This window comes from Staurois parvus, unplaced genomic scaffold (assembly GCF_062004578.1).
Source record: "Staurois parvus isolate SC_StPar_1 unplaced genomic scaffold, SC_StPar_1.0 ptg000080l, whole genome shotgun sequence".
Classification (NCBI taxonomy): Eukaryota; Metazoa; Chordata; class Amphibia; order Anura; family Ranidae; genus Staurois; species Staurois parvus.
Genome location: NW_028317876.1, coordinates 1 through 18,921, shown reverse-complemented (window position 1 = coordinate 18,921; position 18,921 = coordinate 1). Strand labels below are relative to the sequence as shown.

The window sequence follows — 18,921 nt, the reverse complement described above, 5'->3', positions numbered from 1 at the left end:
ACTCTCTACCCCAATTTATCAGATGATCACCTACTCTGCTCACTTTTAGGCAATCTCTGAAAACCTATCTCTTCAGGAAAGCCTATCCTGCCCTCAGCTAATAATGGAATCTTCTACTCTTCCTACCAGTCCATCCCCCACAGTTACTACTTCTTGTACCACTAGCCCCTCCCTCCTAGATTGTAAGCTCCAAGGAGCAGGGCCCTCCTATCCCTCTTGTATTGAACTGTATTGTTGCTGTATTGTCTCCCGTTATATTGTAAAGCGCTGAGCAAACTGTTGACGCTATATAAATCCTGTATAATAATAATAATAATTTGCCACATAGTTGCCCAATTAAACAGAGCATTGAGGTTGGCTTGTAAGTTGGAGACATCCTATAAGAACGGTATTCCACTGCACAGCTTGGTGTCTGTCAAGGTCCTACCTTTTCCCAGAGGTTATGTTACTCCATGTGCTAGCATCCATCTTGGATTTCTGCTGAGCATGATGGGAATCTTTTATGCCTTCAGGTCTCTGAGGTCCATCTCCCAGAGGGGTGTGGCTGAGTACATATAAGCCTGGGATCTGCACATGCTCTTTGCACTTGTGTCTTGTGTCTTTGTCTTGCTACAGCTCTGTGTATACGCTCGTGACTCTTCTGGTATTCTGACTCGGCTTGTGACTAAGACCATTCTCTGTGTTTTCCTTCGATCTGACCTTTCGTTGCTGAACCCGGCCCGTGACCTGTGATTCTCTGTCTACTGTTCTGTACTGTTTTGTCCCGTTGTTATTGACCCGGCTTGTCTGACTACGCTATTGTCATTCTCACCAGCTACACGCCATTGGCGGCGGCCATTACCGCAGCTGGGGTGTCTCGGGGGCCGCGACCTGGTCCCTGGTTGCGTCAAGTCCATCCCCACCATCAGGGGCCCTGGTGAAGGGCAGCCTGGGACTTAGACTCCGCGCCCTGAGGGACTTCAGTCTGTTGGTGGTGGTTGTCGTCAGCAAGTGCGTTACCCTGCCACTAGGCCTACCTGTCCGTTCCACAGCCCTGCCCTGACAGTGTCATCTGCAAACACTGAAATGGCACTTTTAATCCCAGACCCTATATCATTTATAAATATAAAATAGTAAGCGTCCCAACACTGAACCTTGGAGTACTCCACTAATAACCTCAGACAATTCAAAGTATGACTCATTGACCACTACTTTCTGAATATGATCTTTTAGCCAGTTTTCTATCCATTTACAAACTGATTTTTCCAAGCCTGTGTATCCAAGTATGCCATGTCCACACCCACTCCTTTTGTCTAAGGTTATGCTTACCTCCTCATAAAACGAAATCAGATTTGTTTGACAACGTCTATCTTTCATGAATCCATGCCTAAAATATTTTTTTCCAGTATCTATGTGGTCTTTTATTAAACTCTCTGGTATCTTGCCAACTATAGAAGTTCAACTAACAGGTCTATAATTACTTGGTAAAGACTTTGTTCCCTTTTTAAATATAGGTACCACATTGGCCTTACACCAATCCAGTGGTACTATGTCAGTCATTAAAGAGTCCCTAAAAATTAGAAACAATGGCTTTGAAATGACGGAGCTAATTTTTGTAGGCCCCGTGGATGTATGCCATCCAGTCCAGGTGCTTTTGTCACTTTTATTCTGTCTAAAAATTTCAAGTTTGAGCCATAGTGGATCATTTGGGGCTGTGTCATTATCATCCCTATTGTGGGCATGAGCTCCTCCATGCTCCTTTGAGCTGAAGAAGGTACTTAATAAATTTGTCTTCTCTTTGTTCCCAGTCACCCACTCTAGATTATTTTGTTTGTACATGCTCAGACCTGAGCTTTTTACTATTAATATATTTGAAGAATTTTTGGGGGGTTGTCCTACTATCTTTTACAAACTATCGTTTGTTTTCCATTTTTTTTCTCTCCATTCTAACAGCAGATCAAGGCAGTGGGGTATCAATAAGCAGGTTAGTATGTGCTCATTGTGCATGTTACCTGCTATACAATGTACCTATTACTTGACCTACCATTGAAAAGCAAAGGTTCACTTTGAAACACCCAGTGGTTCCTTATGTCCATTCACGCAGTCTTTGTCCTTGTGTTTCTAAACCTGCATCCCCTTGGTGATTATTGTAAGGGGGTTCTATGCTGATTGTTGCAATTTGTAACTGTATTTCATATTATGGAACATGCAACAGGAGTGGGAACACCTTCAAGGTTTAAAAAACAGAAAATGGCCAATCATCCCATACTGCACGACTGGCTCCACCACAGTCATAGATCACAACAAGGATATTTTGTACAGGTCTATAGTGCCACATACTATGGAAGAAATCTGGGTGCAAATGGTGCGTCCCACAGAGCAAGCTGAACGGCAAGAAAGGCAGTAGATAACAAACTCTGTGGGGCAGATGCCGGTCTGACAGTGAGAGCTTGTGACATGCTTGATCCAAGTGTTATTCTTGTGAGTTTAAAAATAAATATGTTGCTTTTAAATGCTGGACTCAGATTGCACTGCTTTTTATCCTGTGTTGAATCTTTCCAGAGTCGCTTCTACAGTAGCTCCTCCAGCTGGTGGTCATTACACAGTACAGCATTTTATGGACTTTTGTTGGACTTTTTAACCACTTGCCCTCCTGAGGATTTACCCCCCGTAATGACCAGGCCTCTTTTTGCTACTCGGCGCTGCACTAATTCAACTGATAATTGCGCGGTCATGCAGTGCTGCTTCCAAACGAAATTTACGTCCTTTTTTCACACAAATAGAGCTTTCTTTTGGTGGTATTTGATCACCTGTGCGCTTTTTATTTTTCACGCTATAAACAAAAAAAGACCAAAACTTTTGAAGAAAAACGATATTTTTTACTTTCAGCTATAAAAAATATATAGTAAACTCAAAGTTGGTCATAAATTTAGGCCAAAATGCATTCTGCTACATGTTTTTGGTAAACAAAATCCCAATAAGTGTATATTGATTGCTTTGTGTGAACGTTATAGCGTCTACAAACTATGGTATAGATACTGCAATTTACGCATTTTTTTTGCTATACAGCGCTGCGCTAGTTTAACGGACAATTGCGCGGTCATGCAATACGGTACATAAATGAACTTTACATCCTTTTTTTTTCCCACAAATTGAACTTTCTTTCGGTGGTATTTGATCGCATGTGTATTTTTTATTTTTTGCGCTATAAAAAAAAGGCTGACAATTTTGAGGAAAAAAAAAACAATATTTTGGACTTTTTGCTATAAAACATGTCCAGTAAAAAAATGTAAAAATCAAATTTAGTCATAAATTTCTGCCAAAATGTATTCTGCGACATGTCTTTGCTACAAAAAACCCAATACATGTAAATTAATTGGTTTACGTGAAAGTTATAGCGTTTACAAATGGCAGGAAAGATACTGGGATTTTTTTTTTTTTTTATACTAATAATGGCGGCGATCAGCGACTTATGGCGGCGATCAGTGACTTATGGCGGCGATCAGCAACTTATGGTGGGACTGCAGCGGACATTCTGACACTGGGGGGGAACTGACTTGGGGTCACTGACATCCCCAGTGACACCAATACAGTGATCAGTCCAAAAAAAAAAACACTGACACTGTACTAATGGCACTGGGGAGGAAGGGGTTAACTTTATTATTCGGTGAAAGGGTTAACTGTGTGAGGGGAGTGTTTTACTAGGGGGCGGGGGTGTGTACTGCAGGGAACACCGCTGATCGGGACAGAAACTCTTCTCTCCCGATCAGCCTGGCAGCAGCTGTCAGGGAACTGACAGAAAGCACAGCTACTTCAGCTGTGCTCTCTGTCACTGATTGCTGCTAATCGCCGGGACATAGCCGGTAACGACCGGCTGTGACCCGGCGACTGACATCCGCGGCCGTGATCGGCGGGACAGGTAGGGCGGCGGCGTGCCTCGCGCGCCCCCTACTTGTTTTGAAAACACACGTTTTAAAACGTGGTTTTGCCCAGCCGTGCCGCCCTGCCGCCATATTTCTACAGTGGCTGGGCGGCATGTGGTTAAATCCTTTTATATTTGTCCATTGGTTTGTGTCTCCCAATTCCCCTATGTGTCACTCTCTCTCTCTCCACTGCATAGAAACCAATCAGCTTCCAATTTTGTTTTTTGTTTTATTTGTCAAAGCTTAACTGAGCAAGCTGAAGTTAGAAGCTGATTGGACACCATGCACAGCCGCACAAGATATTGCACTTTCCAGTTATAGTAAGTCAACTCCACTGTGTCCTTGGTGTGAAATCATTTTATAGGTATTATGTCATATAACATATAATGTTAGTATATACTGTAAATATTACATAATAATGGCAAAAAAACAAAATAATCTATAAACTTCTGCAATATGTAATGCCAGTACAGAAAAATAATTTTTGATTCAGGTTATGAATATTGTAGTTACTAACAAAAGTGTGTGCTTAACCACTTCCCGACCGCCCTATAGCAGAACTAGGGCTGCGCAAAATCACGTATAGATACTTTTTTTGCAATTCTGGGTAAGGGGCGCGCACACCGCCCTACCCATGCCGCCATTGGAGGCTACAGCTATCGATCACCGGGACAAGCTACAGCTGTCGATCACTGGATCCCTCCCCTGTCAGCACCAGCATGCTGCTTTGTATTGCTCTGCATAGCAAAGCAATACAAAGCAGCATGCTTACATAGTAAAACACACACAGGCCACATAGTAAAACAGCACACAGTTAACCCTTTGCCCCAGATGTTAACCCCTTCCTGCCCAGTGTCAGTAGTACAGTGTGAGTGCTTTTTGTTAGCACTGATCACTTTATTAGTGTCACTGGGGATGTTAGTGGCAGTTAGTTTGCCCCCAGTGTCAGAATGTCCGCTGCAGTCCTGCAGTACCGCTATAAGTCACTGATTACCGCCATTACTAGTATATTCCAGTATATATACAGTCATTTGTAAACACTATAACTTTCACATAAACCAATTAATTTACACCTATTGGGATTTTTTTCTTAGCAAAGACATGTAGCAGAATACATTTTGGCCTAAATTTATGGCGAAATTTGATTTTTTCAAAATTTTTTACTGGATATGTAAAATAGCAGAAAGTCAAAAATATTGGATTTTTTTTTCAAAATTGTCAGTTTTTTTGTTTATAGCGCAAAAAATAAAAACCGCACAGGTGATCAAACTCCACCAAAAGAAAGCTCTATTTGTGGGGAAAAAAAGGACATAATTTCATTTAGGTGCAGCATTGCTTGACCGCGCAATTATTAGTTAAAGTAGCGTAGCACCGTATCGCAAAAAATGGCCTGCTCAGGAAGGGAGGTAAATCCTCTATAGGGCAAGTGGTTAATATGTTATTGATGTTTTATTATAGCCTTGAACCTCCTAGAAGACTTAAGATGAGTTCCAGACTAAAAAAAGGTATATCCGTAAAGGACAAAAATCCTAACCTCCTTATGCTTATATAATATTGGGACAGCAAAAATAAAGCCTAAGTATTTGGGCATAAGTATTTGGGCTACCAAAAGCTACATTTAGTTTCCAATCATGTAAATGTACAATTGTATTCTTACTTCTTGTCCTGGGTAGATCCATGTAAATTCTACTTCTACATCAGGCTCTCCTAAGACGGTGCAGTAGATGCTGAAGTCCCCTCCACTATGAACCTTGTTGGTAGAGGAAGTAATTGTTGCAGAGGGTGGACCACTCGGAACTAAACAAAAAGCACATATTAAAGAAAAGCTACATTTGTAATCATCCAAGCATTGCACACTACCATCATTGGTAAAATGATATCTTACCATTTTTACATACAAAAAGCATAAGTGCCTGAATCTGTGTTCATATCAACCTTTTGTAATCCACCACAGCAGCATTCCCACTGGGAAAGGAAGGATCAGTTTACAGCCATTTCAGGATGTTGTCTTTTGCTACAGTTGTGTCCAAAATTATTCAACCCCCAATGCTGTAAAGGGGTTTAGGGACTATAGTGTACATTTGGAATTGTATTCAGAATCAAATCCTACAAGGACGTTGTAACTACCCAAATGCAACTAAAATGACATCAATTGTTTATGTAATACAGTAGTAAATGGTTCTTATGTGGTTTCTTCATTGCCACAATTATTCAACCCCTTAAAGACTACCACTCTGAAGAACAGAGGTTCATACAGGTGCTTTCCATCAGGTATTGAAAACACCTGTGGATGTCACCGAGCAGCAATCAAGCATAATAAGCACCAATTAGGCAGCTTTAAAATGACTGTGATACTCAGCTCCTTCTAGACATTTACTGGTGTGGTTACAAACATGGTGAAGGCAAGAGAATGGTCCAGGAAGACAAGAGAAGAGGTGATTTCTCTTCACAGGAAGGGCAATGGCTATAAGAAGATTGCAAAGATGTTAAACATACCAAGAGACACCTTAGGAAGCATCATTCGCAAATTCAAGGCAAAGGGCACTGTTGAAATGCTACCTGGTCGTGGCAGAAAGAAGATGCTGACTTCGACTGCTGTGCGCTACCTGAAGCGTAGAGTGGAGAGAAGTCCCCGTGTGACTGCTGAGGAACTGAGAAAAGATTTGTCAGATGTGGGTACAGAAGTTTCAGCCCAGACAATAAGACGCACACTGCGTAATGAAGGCCTCCGTGCCAGAACTCCCAGGCGTACCCCCTTGCTGTCTCCAAAGAATAAGAAGAGTCGACTGCAGTATGCCAAAAGCCATGTGGACAAACCACAAAAGTTGTGGGATAGTGTTCTGTGGACTGATGAAACAAAATTAGAACTGTTTGGGCCCATGGATCAACGCTATGTTTGGAGGAGGAAGAACAAGGCCTATGATGAAAAGAACACCTTGCCTACTGTGAAGCATGGTGGAGGGTCAATCATGCTTTGGGGCTGTTTTGCTTCTGCAGGTACAGGGAAGCTTCAGCGTGTGCAAGGTACCATGAATTCTCTTCAGTACCAGGAGATATTGGATGGAAACGTGATGCAGTCCGTCACACACCTGAGGCTTGGGAGACGTTGGACCTTTCAACAGGACAATGATCCCAAGCATACCTCCAAGTCCACTAGAGCATGGTTGCAGAGGAAAGGCTGGAACATTTTGGAGTGGCCATCGCAGTCACCAGACTTAAATCCGATTGAGAACCTCTGGTGGGACTTAAAGAAAGCAGTTGCAGTGCGCAAGCCTAAGAATGTGACTGAACTGGAGGCCTTTGCCCATGAAGAATGGGCGAAGATACCCGTAGATCGCTGCAAGACACTTGTGTCAAGCTATGCTTCACGTTTAAAAGCTGTTATAACTGTAAAAGGATGCTGTACTAAGTACTAAGATTGAATGTCACTTGGGGGTTGAATAAAACTGATAATGCTGTGAGCACAGAAAAGACATTTGTGGTTATTTCATTATAACTGTTATGTTATATTTGTCTGACCTACAAGTGCCTCTTTAATGTAAATGTAAGCAAGATGACTGAATGATCAAAAGCAATGTCAAACTGGCCAAAACACTCAATTTCAGTGGGGGTTGAATAATTTTGGACACAACTGTATGTAGTTTGTGAACATAGAAGAGCAGAGGGAAAACTCATCAGTGTGCCTCTGCTCCTTTCACAGATTAAGGTGGGTTTTGGGCCAAGCTGCCTTGCTTAACTGTAGGGTAGTTTGCAGGGAGGACCAGGCTGTATGGCTGGAATGTGTAGGCCACAATAAGAGCTGAAATTCCTAGCAGATAAAACATTTTCAAAATGTGTTTTTGACTGTGTATGAAACTCATTGCCTAGCGTTCATCTTTTAGTAATTTTAACTAGGGATGCAAGTACCAATACTTTCGGTCAAGTACTCACCGATACTGAGTACCGATACCTTTGATGCGATTTGAGCCGATACAAAATCATTGTCTCAAATCACACTACAGAGAATCGGATGTGATTTGAACAGGAATTCATTGCGATTCCTGTCCAAATTGCATGCGGTTTCCCCCACTGCTCCGGAGCTGTCATTTGTCTGCAGTGCTGAGTCATGACCAACATGTGCTGGATATGAACGCTTGGCACAGTGGATGATTTATTATATCATAATCACTTATTATACAGGTAAGATCCCCTGACTATTTTCATCTTTGTTAGGCCCCTATGTAATTTTTTATTTTAACCCTGTAGCTGCCACCCTTCGTGTGCCCCCCTCCTGGATCTAGTATCTTTGACTTTCTGGTGGTCTGCAGATCACCATTCTCTCCCATCATCTAGGATCTGCACCATTGTTCCCAGTAATCAGAGGCCCCCCTTTTGTTAGCAAGGCATTACCTGATCAGGCATGGAATGCTCGACTGCTTGTGGTGCTTGCAAGGCTGGAGGAGATGCATAGGCAGTCCGGCTCCAAGCTGACACTTCTACCCTATACCTACAGGTATCTCTACAGCTATATGGCAGAAGTGAAGTCAGAAGGGGGCCGCCGATCGCTGAGAGCATTGCTGCAGATCCTCGATGATGGGAAGGAACGGTGATTTACAGGCCACTAGAAAGTCAAAGGCACCAGACCTTGGAGTGGCACACTGGGTAGCAGTTACAGGGTTAAAAAAAAAAAAAAATGCATAGGAGCTTAACAGAGAGGAAAATAGTGAGGGGACTTTACCTGTGTAATATGTGTGTGGCCAGAATAATCCATAGTCCACTGTGCCAAGCCAAGGGTTTATATCCAGCACATGTTGGTCATGACTCAGAGTGTTCAGCACTGCAGACAAATGACAGCTCCAGAGCAGTGGGGGAAACCGCATGCGATTTGGACAGGAATCACACCGCATTTCTGTTCAACTCGCATCTGATTCTTTGCAGTGTGATTTGAGCCCATTCATTTTGTATCTGCTCAAATCACACCACAGAGGTATCGGTTATCCAGAGCATTTTCATAAGTACTCGGTATCGGCATTGGTGCATCCCTAATTTTATCATCTATTTTTGAAATGCATATTTTAGTAAAAACAGATTTGAATTTTCATGCCTACATACTTGTATGTTATAAGTAGAGATGAGCGAATCGAACCAGGCGAAGTGGAATTCGTTTCGAATTTCAGGAAAAATTCGATTCGCGTCGAATCCGAATATTTGCATAATTCGGGTGCGCGAATCGGATTTTTCCCGATCAGCCGGCAAAAGTGTCCCTGCAGAGAGCTCCGCTATTTCTGACAGTTCTCTGACAGTTCCTTCACATTTACAGCGGTTGAAACATTGTATCTATTTGTTTCCATTTAGGATACAGATGTTTTTATTCGGAAATAAATAGATACAATGTTTCAACCGCTGTCAACCGCTGGAACTGTCAGAGAACTGTCAGAAATAGCGGAGCTCTCTGCAGATACACTTTTTGCTGTACTGGAATACTTCTTCTTTTCATTCTTCTTTTCATTCTTCTCATTCTTCTTCATGAAAAGAAGAATGAGAAGAAGAATGAAAAGAAGAATGAGAAGAATGAAAAGAAGAATGAAAAGAAGAAGAAGAATGAAAAGAAGAATTAGAAGAAGAATGAAAAGAAGAATGAGAAGAAGAATGAGAAGAATAAAAAGAAGAATGAAAAGAAGCAGAAGAAGAATGAAAAGAAGAAGAAGAATGAAAAGAAGAATGAAAAGAAGAAGAAGAAGAATCTTTTCATTCTTCTCATTCTTCTTTTCATTCTTCTTCTTTTCATTCTTCTTCTTCTTCTTCTTTTCATTCTTCTCATTCTTCTTTTCATTCTTCTTCTTCTTCTTTTCATTCTTCTCATTCTTCTTTTCATTCTTCTTCTTCTTCTTTTAATTCTTCTTCTTCTTTTCATTCTTCTTCTTTTCATTCTTCTTCTTCTTCTTTTCATTCTTCTTTTCATTCTTCTTCTTTTCATTCATCTTTTTCTTTTCATTCTTCTCATTCTTCTTTTCATTCTTCTTCTTCTTTTCATTCTTCTTCTTCTTTTCATTCTTCTTTTCATGAAGAAGAAAAGAAGAATGAGAAGAATGAAAAGAAGAATGAGAAGAAGAATGAAAAGAAGAATGAAAAGAAGAAGAATGAAAAGAAGAAGAATGAATGAAAAGAAGAATGAATGAAAAGAAGAATGAAAAGAAGAAGAATGAAAAGAAGAATGAAAAGAAGAATGAGAAGAATGAAAAGAAGAATGAGAAGAATGAAAAGAAGAAGAAGAATGAAAAGAAGAATGAGAAGAATGAGAAGAATGAAAAGAAGAATGAAAAGAAGAAGAAGAAGAATGAAAAGAAGAAGAAGAAGAATGAAAAGAAGAAGAAGAATCTTTTCATTCTTCTTCTTTTCATTCTTTTTCTTCTTTTCATTCTTATTTTCATCCTACTTCTTCTTCTTCTTCTTCATCCTCATCTTCTTCTTCTTCATCCTCATCTTCTTCTTCTTCATCCTCATCCTCATCTTCTTCTTCTGAGGATGAGGATGAGGATGAAGAAGAAGAAGAAGAAGAAGAAGTAGGATGAAAATAAGAAGAATTCCAAGCCGGCAAAAAGTGTATCTGCAGAGCTCCTCTAAGTGTATCTGCAGAATAGAGGAGCTCTGCAGATACACTTTTTGCCGACTTGGAATTCTTCTTATTTTCATCCTACTTCTTCTTCTTCTTCTTCCTCTTCATCCTCATCCTCTTCATCCTACTTCTTCTTCTTCTTCCTCTTCATCCTCATCCTCAGAAGAAGAGGATGAGGATGAGGATGAAGAGGAAGAAGAAGAAGAAGAAGAAGAAGAAGAAGAAGAAGAAGTAGGATGAAAATAAGAAGAATTCCAAGCCGGCAAAAAGTGTATCTGCAGAGCTCCTCTATTCTGCAGATACACTTAGAGGAGCTCTGCAGATACACTTTTTGCCGGTTTGGAATTCTTCTTATTTTCATCCTACTTCTTCTTCTTCTTCTTCTTCTTCTTCATCCTCATCCTCGGAAGAAGAAGAAGAGGATGAGGATGAAGAAGAAGAAGAAGTAGGATGAAAATAAGAAGAATTCCAAGCCGTCAAAAAGTGTATCTGCAGAGCTCCTCTATTTCTGACAGTTCTCTGACATAGAACTGTCAGAAATAGAGGAGCTCTGCAGATACACTTTTTGCCGGCTTGGAATTCTTCTTATTTTCATCCTACTTCTTCTTCTTCATCCTCATCCTCATCCTCTTCTTCTTCTGAGGATGAGGATGAAGAAGAAGAAGAAGAAGTAGGATGAAAATAAGAAGAATTCCAAGCCGGCAAAAAGTGTATCTGCAGAGCTCCGCTAAGTGTATCTGCAGAGCTCAGCGGTTGAAACATTGTATCTATTTGTTTCCATTTATGGAAACAAATAGATACAATGTTTCAACCGCTGTAAATGTGAATGTCAGAGAACTGTCAGAAATAGAGGAGCTCTGCAGATACACTTAGCGGAGCTCTGCAGATACACTTTTTGCCGGTTTGGAATTCTTCTTATTTTCATCCTACTTCTTCTTCTTCTTCTTCATCCTCATCCTCATCCTCAGAAGAAGAAGAAGAAGAGGATGAGAATGAAGAAGAAGAAGAAGAAGAGGATGAGAATGAAGAAGAAGAAGTAGGATGAAAATAAGAAGAATTCCAAGCCGGCAAAAAGTGTATCTGCAGAGCTCCTCTAAGTGTATCTGCAGAATAGAGGAGCTCTGCAGATACACTTTTTGCCGGCTTGGAATTCTTCTTATTTTCATCCTACTTCTTCTTCTTCTTCTTCTTCCTCTTCATCCTCATCCTCATCCTCTTCTTCTTCTGAGGATGAGGATGAAGAAGAAGAAGTAGGATGAAAATAAGAAGAATTCCAAGCCGGCAAAAAGTGTATCTGCAGAGCTCCGCTAAGTGTATCTGCAGAGCTCCGCTAAGTGTATCTGCAGAGCTCAGCGGTTGAAACATTGTATCTATTTGTTTCCATTTATGGAAACAAATAGATACAATGTTTCAACCGCTGTATGGAGTGAATGTCAGAGAACTGTCAGAAATAGGCTATTTCTGACAGTTCTCTGACATTCAATACTCCATACAGCGGTTGAGGAGTGAATGTCAGAGAACTGTCAGAAATAGCCTATTTCTGACAGTTCTCTGACATTCACTCCATACAGCGGTTGAAACATTGTATCTATTTGTTTCCATTTATGGAAACAAATAGATACAATGTTTCAACCGCTGTATGGAGTGAATGTCAGAGAACTGTCAGAAATAGCGGAGCTCTGCAGATACACTTAGCGGAGCTCTGCAGATACACTTTTTGCCGGCTTGGAATTCTTCTTATTTTCATCCTACTTCTTCTTCTTCTTCTTCTTCTTCTTCATCCTCATCCTCTTCTTCTGAGGATGAGGATGAAGAAGAAGAAGAAGAAGTAGGATGAAAATAAGAAGAATTCCAAGCCGGCAAAAAGTGTATCTGCAGAGCTCCTCTAAGTGTATCTGCAGAATAGAGGAGCTCTGCAGATACACTTTTTGCCGGCTTGGAATTCTTCTTATTTTCATCCTACTTCTTCTTCTTCTTCTTCCTCTTCATCCTCATCCTCATCCTCTTCTTCTGAGGATGAGGATGAAGAAGAAGAAGAAGTAGGATGAAAATAAGAAGAATTCCAAGCCAGCAAAAAGTGTATCTGCAGAGCTCCGCTAAGTGTATCTGCAGAGCTCCGCTAAGTGTATCTGCAGAGCTCCGCTAAGAAATAGCGGAGCTCTGCAGATACACTTTTTGCCGGCTTGGAATTCTCCTTCTTCTCATCCTTCTTCTTCTCATCCTTCTTCTTCTTCTTCTCATCCTTCTTCTTCTTCTTCTTCTTCTCATCCTTCTTCTTCTCATCCTTCTTCTTCTTCTCATCCTTCTCCTTCTTCTCATCCTTCTTCTTCTTCTCATCCTTCTTCTTCTTCTTCTCATCCTTCTTCTTCTCATCCTTCTTCTTCTTCTTCTCATCCTTCTTCTTCTTCTCATCCTTCTCCTTCTTCTCATCCTTCTCCTTCTTCTCATCCTTCTCCTTCTTCTCATCCTTCTCCTTCTTCTCATCCTTCTCCTTCTTCTCATCCTTCTTCTCATCCTTCTTCTCATCCTTCTCCTTCTTCTCATCCTTCTCCTTCTCCTTCTTCTCATCCTTCTCCTTCTTCTCATCCTTCTCCTTCTTCTCATCCTTCTCCTTCTTCTCATCCTTCTCCTTCTTCTCATCCTTCTCCTTCTTCTCATCCTTCTCCTTCTCCTTCTTCTCATCCTTCTCCTTCTCCTTCTTCTCATCCTTCTCCTTCTTCTCATCCTTCTTCTCATCCTTCTCCTTCTTCTCATCCTTCTCCTTCTCATCCTTCTTCTTCTTCTCATCCTTCTCCTTCTTCTCATCCTTCTCCTTCTTCTCATCCTTCTCCTTCTTCTCATCCTTCTCCTTCTTCTCATCCTTCTCCTTCTTCTCATCCTTCTCCTTCTTCTCATCCTTCTCCTTCTTCTCATCCTTCTCCTTCTTCTCATCCTTCTCCTTCTTCTCATCCTTCTCCTTCTTCTCATCCTTCTCCTTCTTCTCATCCTTCTCCTTCTTCTCATCCTTCTCCTTCTTCTCATCCTTCTTCTTCTTCTCATCCTTCTTCTTCTTCTCATCCTTCTTCTTCTCATCCTTCTCCTGCTTCTCATCCTTCTTCTCATCCTTCTCCTTCTTCTCATCCTTCTTCTCATCCTTCTCCTTCTTCTCATCCTTCTCCTTCTCATCCTTCTCCTTCTCCTTCTTCTCATCCTTCTCCTTCTTCTCATCCTTCTCCTTCTCCTTCTTCTCATCCTTCTCCTTCTTCTCATCCTTCTCCTTCTTCTCATCCTTCTCCTTCTTCTCATCCTTCTCCTTCTCCTTCTCATCCTTCTCCTTCTTCTCATCCTTCTCCTTCTCCTTCTTCTCATCCTTCTCCTTCTCATCCTTCTCCTTCTCCTTCTCATCCTTCTCCTTCTCCTTCTTCTCATCCTTCTCCTTCTCCAAGGGCATTTAAATTAAAGGTACAGTGTTCTGCACTAATTTAAAGGCTCTCTGAAGCCTAGAAACCCTTTTTATAAGTTAAATTCGTAGTGAATAAATTCGCATCGAATCGAATTTCTTCCTCAAATTCGGCGAATCAGCCGAATCGAATTTTTGAATAATTCGCTCATCTCTAGTTATAAGAACAGCTGTTTATCATTTCCATGATAAGTATTTTAACCTGCCTTGTACCCTCTGAAAACCTGGCCTTAACTCTGACCACAAACGTAAGTATAGTATGATACACATCATTGCCTATTTTTCTAATTTTAAAAGAACATGAAAAGATTGTGAAGGTCTTCTTTAGCAAGCTTCAGGTAACCACATCAATGGTAGTTTAAGTAGTCATGCAATTGCTTCACCTTCTACATAAAGTAACTGGTATTTGATAGATATTTGTGGTGCTCCTCTGGCCTCTGCTCGGCAGTAGACCACTCCACTTTGGTTGGTAGTGGGATGTTGGTAAACAAAACCTTTTTTCACATCATAGGTCATCTCCGTGCCATCAGCCTTGATCTCCTCAGCTGGGAACTCCCTGTGTAGGGTTACTTTGGCAGACGCAGTGGTCACTCGGCATGGAATGATGGCCGGTTTATCTGGGTGCAGGTAGACAATCTCAAAGTAACTAGAAGATGGCACAAATAGTTCCCCTTTATCTGTGGAAAAGACATTACATTTGTTAAGAACATGTAGGTTTACATCATCATTGTTAACTGAGTGCAATGTTTCTAATTTAATACTGCTCTCCATCATGCTGTTTCAATCTTATCTGTGGGTTTGGCTTTACACAAGCTGTGTTATCAGCAAAGTGGCCAATTTATTCATATGCCTAATGAAGGTACCACTGGAGTGCCTGAAAGCTGGAGGTCAAAAACTAATATCTACGAGCCTGGGGATATTAATATCTATTGAGAACAACAATAAGGACTCGGAAATAGGAGCCACTGTAATGTGCCATCCTTGAAAGCAGTGGTATGACCTAACCACGACCATACCACTGCTTTTAAAAGCCACACATAAAGGACATCAATGTACTTGTTTAGCACTTCAGAGTCCTAAAGCAAGTAGGTTCACATTCAGAAGAATAAGTGGGAAGAAAAAGAGGGGAAGAAAAGTTCTTAGTCACATGACCTTTCAAAATCATGTAACTGGCCTTGCTAACAATCCTAGAATACTTTGTGTCAGCATTATGTAGAAAATACTCTATGGGAGAACGCAAGCTTCACACTGCGTCCTGCGCTTTATGAATGGCACTTTAAATGTTGGTTTAGTGGAGAGCAGTATCTGCCACATGGGATATCTCTCATGTTCATGTTTTCTGTTTTAATGAGTACAAAGAAAAATGGAGTAGCCCCTGAAAACTCATCTCTTCTGGGAAGCCTATCCAACTAAAAAATGTACTTTTACCTTCTCCATCAGCTCATCCCTCACAGTTATCATATGTACCACTTACCCTTCTCTTTTAGATTGTAAGCTCCCAGGAGCAGGGCCCTTCTAATCCTCTTGTATTGAATTGTATTATAACTTTATCATCTCCCTTTATATATTAACATGCTGTGCAAACTGTTATTGCTATATAAATCTTGTATTAGAATAGTAATATTAGTTTTTTGAGAGTATTGCTTGGAAAAAGATTTAACCTGTACTCATTTTAAATGGTACAGACTATAACTAGCATATATCAGAAGTTTCTGATAAATATCTCCTGTGGGGAAGCTTGCATGGAATAGTAAAACAGAAACTCTGTTATTGGAGATCAAAAGAAACTATAATAATAATAATCAGTATATCTGAACCAAACTAGGGCTTGATTTAAACCATGTTCCCCTGGTCACTTTTGTGGTGCTTTTCCTGTAGCCAAAAGTTCTTTAATCAAACAGTCCTCATTTTGGTACATTTAGTAGGGTTAGCAGTGTCACAACATAAAGATATATATATATATATATATATATATATATATATATAGTTTAATTGTAGCCTGAAGGTGCCTTTGTAGCCTAAAAATAATAATGACTCATTGAAAAGCATGTTTATTACATCAAGGTCCTGTACATCCTGAGGGAGATTTCCATTTTAGAGGTTCCATATGACATATCTTGCCTCTTGTATTGGTCAGGTTTGGTCAGTTTTTCTCAACATTTTTGTTTCTTAGCTATATTAGTTGTTGTAATCGCAAGCTGTGCTTCAATACCACTGGCACCTTTTGAAATATATTTGCAACTGAATCTAATTTTGGAATTCTAGCTGATGTTATCTTTTCCTGTCTTTGTTCTTTCAGTGGTGTCTGCATATACACTGCACACTGCTGATTGTACAGCTGATACATGTTTTTTATTACATTTAGTTTAGTCCATGTATAAGAATACATGCTTCCTGCCAGGCTTGTATATTATACATAGCAAATAATACATTAGCATTTTTTTTCCTTGTAACAATGATATGTTTGCATCTATCTTAACCCTTGACTGACTCTTTCCTGAACATAATATTACAGAAAGACTTTACCCTAAAGCAGAAGTACACTCAAATTTATTAGCTCAGTTTTGGTTGAGAGCTAGCAGACTGAATCATCCACATAATTCATGTAAAGTTTCACAAGCCTTGGACATCTTTTGATCCTCTGTACTTACGGGTGCCCCTGACACAGCTGAAATATATAATGAGATATTGAAGGCCAAAGCACTGGCTGAGAGCAATGGCTTAGTGTGAGTTGTAGATCAGAAATGTTTGAGATCTGCTTGATTAAACCCTTATAAAAGCACCCCTCTTTTCCCATCTGATTGTTTGATACCTCCAACATGTGGGTCATTGTGACCATTCATTTGGGCTGCTAAGGGTTACAAGGGAGTAATTCAAGGGCCTTGGACATTGTTGCCCATAACTAAGGCTGACCATACCTATACAATTTTCTGTCCAATTTCTGCCCAATTTCCTCTACATTTACCTTCAACTATGTAGTGCAAAGGCCTGCCTAATTGGATGCAATTGAAAGTGTTGTTTAGGTTTGCCTTCCTATTACATGGTTTTTGGTAAATCTAAAGCAAAATTCTCAAGAGAATTGTATAATGTATGGCCAGCCCAAGTAAGATGCTCATACAGCTAGGACAGTGGTCGGCAAGCCGCGGCTCGCGAGCCACATGCGGCTCTTTACACATTTTAATGCGGCTCTTCTGTGTGCCGGGCGCCTGCTCCCCTCCCTCCTCTCGGGCGGCCGCCCCAAAAGTCAGGACTCTGCAGCTAGCCCAGCAATGGGCAAACTACGGCCCGGCGGACCTTTTAATCCGGCCCGCGGAGCGTGGCAAACATTGGCTGTCAGGATGTAGGCGAGGCAGCGTGACGAACTCCTCTCCTCTCACAGTCAGCCCTGAAGACCGGAACGGTGCGGGAACACGGCGAGAGGAGCGCGCGGAGCAAAGGTAAGTGAATTGACACAATATGGGGAATGAATTACTATAGGGGGGATGAATTACTATATGGAGGATGAATTACTATAGGGGGGATGAATTACTAGTGGGGATGAATTACTATATGGGGGATGAATTACTATATGGGGGATGAATTACTATATGGGGGATGAATTACTATATGGGGGATGAATTACTATGGGGGATGAATTACTATGGGGGATGAATTACTATATGGGGGATGAATTACTATATGGGGGATGAATTACTATATGGGGGATGAATTACTATATGGGGGATGAATTACTATATGGGGGATGAATTACTATATGGGGGATGAATTACTATGGGGGATGAATTACTATATGGGGGATGTATTTTCAGTTTTAAAAATGTGGCTCTCAAAATAAATTTCAATCGTGGTTTTGGCGAGATTTGGCTCAGTTGAAAAAAAAGGTTGCCCACCACTGAGCTAGGAGAAAGCCCTGTCTTAGTATAATGACATTGTTATACTTTGTCCAAACCTTAAAACCCTCATTACCCTTTGAGTTTATATACAGTATATGCCCTAATACACTAAGATTGTGCAACAATACATTTAAAATAAAAATGTCTGTAAGTATTTAAAAGATTAATGTCATAATATATATAAAATTATTCCTCCCATCTCAACATGGCAAACTTTGTATCAGTAGAGTCATTCTCGTTTTCACTAAAGTACTTACACCTTGAAATTTGGGTACCCTAAACTAAAGGTGCCAGTATGGAATTACATTTATGGCACAGTGTAGTATGCAAATTTAGAAGTCAACAAGATGGGTTGGAAAAGTACACACAAGTAGATTTTACTGCAATATGTTCTTTTTTTTGGCACCCATAACTTTTACTGCATGTGTATTGAAGGATTTGTGTAGATGTGAAAATTCAGCATGCTTTCAGTTGCATTAGAGATTCTACTGAATTTCGTTATAATCAAATGTGAGATACTTTTGTCTTCCTGTTAATTTGTGTGAGAAGAACAGTTCTGACCCTAAAAAATATACATGTAAACCTGAAACATTAATTAGTCCTCCCAAATAACCTCTAAAGCTACCCTACAGCCTACCATTAGATCTGAGACAAATCGTATTCAGCTACAGCAATAAATACTAGATTAAGATGGTGGTAAATACTATGTGGGAACTCGCTTCAAAGTGGTAGAGCTTTTCATTTAAAGCACACAGCGACTCGCTTCTTTAAGGGCCTTTTTTCCCAATTTTATTTAAACAAATGTCCCATAACATAAAGCTTCCCACGCAGGGGTATCCACCATCAAACAAAACAACGATTCAGCCTCCTGGCTTATACTCAGCTTGATGTCTGTCTCCTGCAGACTTCTTCAAGAATTATGGCTCTTGCACACCACTGGCCACTAGCACACAGCTAGTCTCTAGCAGCCCCTTGCTGCTTTTGGCTTCCACCTCTCATAGGTGGAGCCCTGCTGACTCCCATCTGCCGGGGTGGAGCCCTCCTGACTCCCATCTGCCGGGGTGGAGCCCTCCTGACTCCCATCTGCCGGGG

The 18,921-nt window shown here is 40.7% G+C and overlaps 1 protein-coding gene across 1 annotated transcript in view; it reads right to left on the bottom strand.

Annotated features, from left to right (window-relative positions):
- The window catches only part of PDGFRL (platelet derived growth factor receptor like), a 31,208-nt gene extending 16,498 nt beyond the window's left edge, over positions 1 to 14,710 (bottom strand). The window contains exons 1-2 of the mRNA XM_089669661.1: positions 14,320 to 14,710; positions 5,560 to 5,699 (exon numbers count right to left, since the gene is read on the bottom strand). Of these exons, the coding sequence (XP_089525787.1) occupies positions 5,560 to 5,699; positions 14,320 to 14,710 (531 nt within the window). The remainder of the gene's footprint in view (positions 1 to 5,559; positions 5,700 to 14,319) is intronic.
- Between the last annotated feature and the right edge of the window lie 4,211 nt (positions 14,711 to 18,921).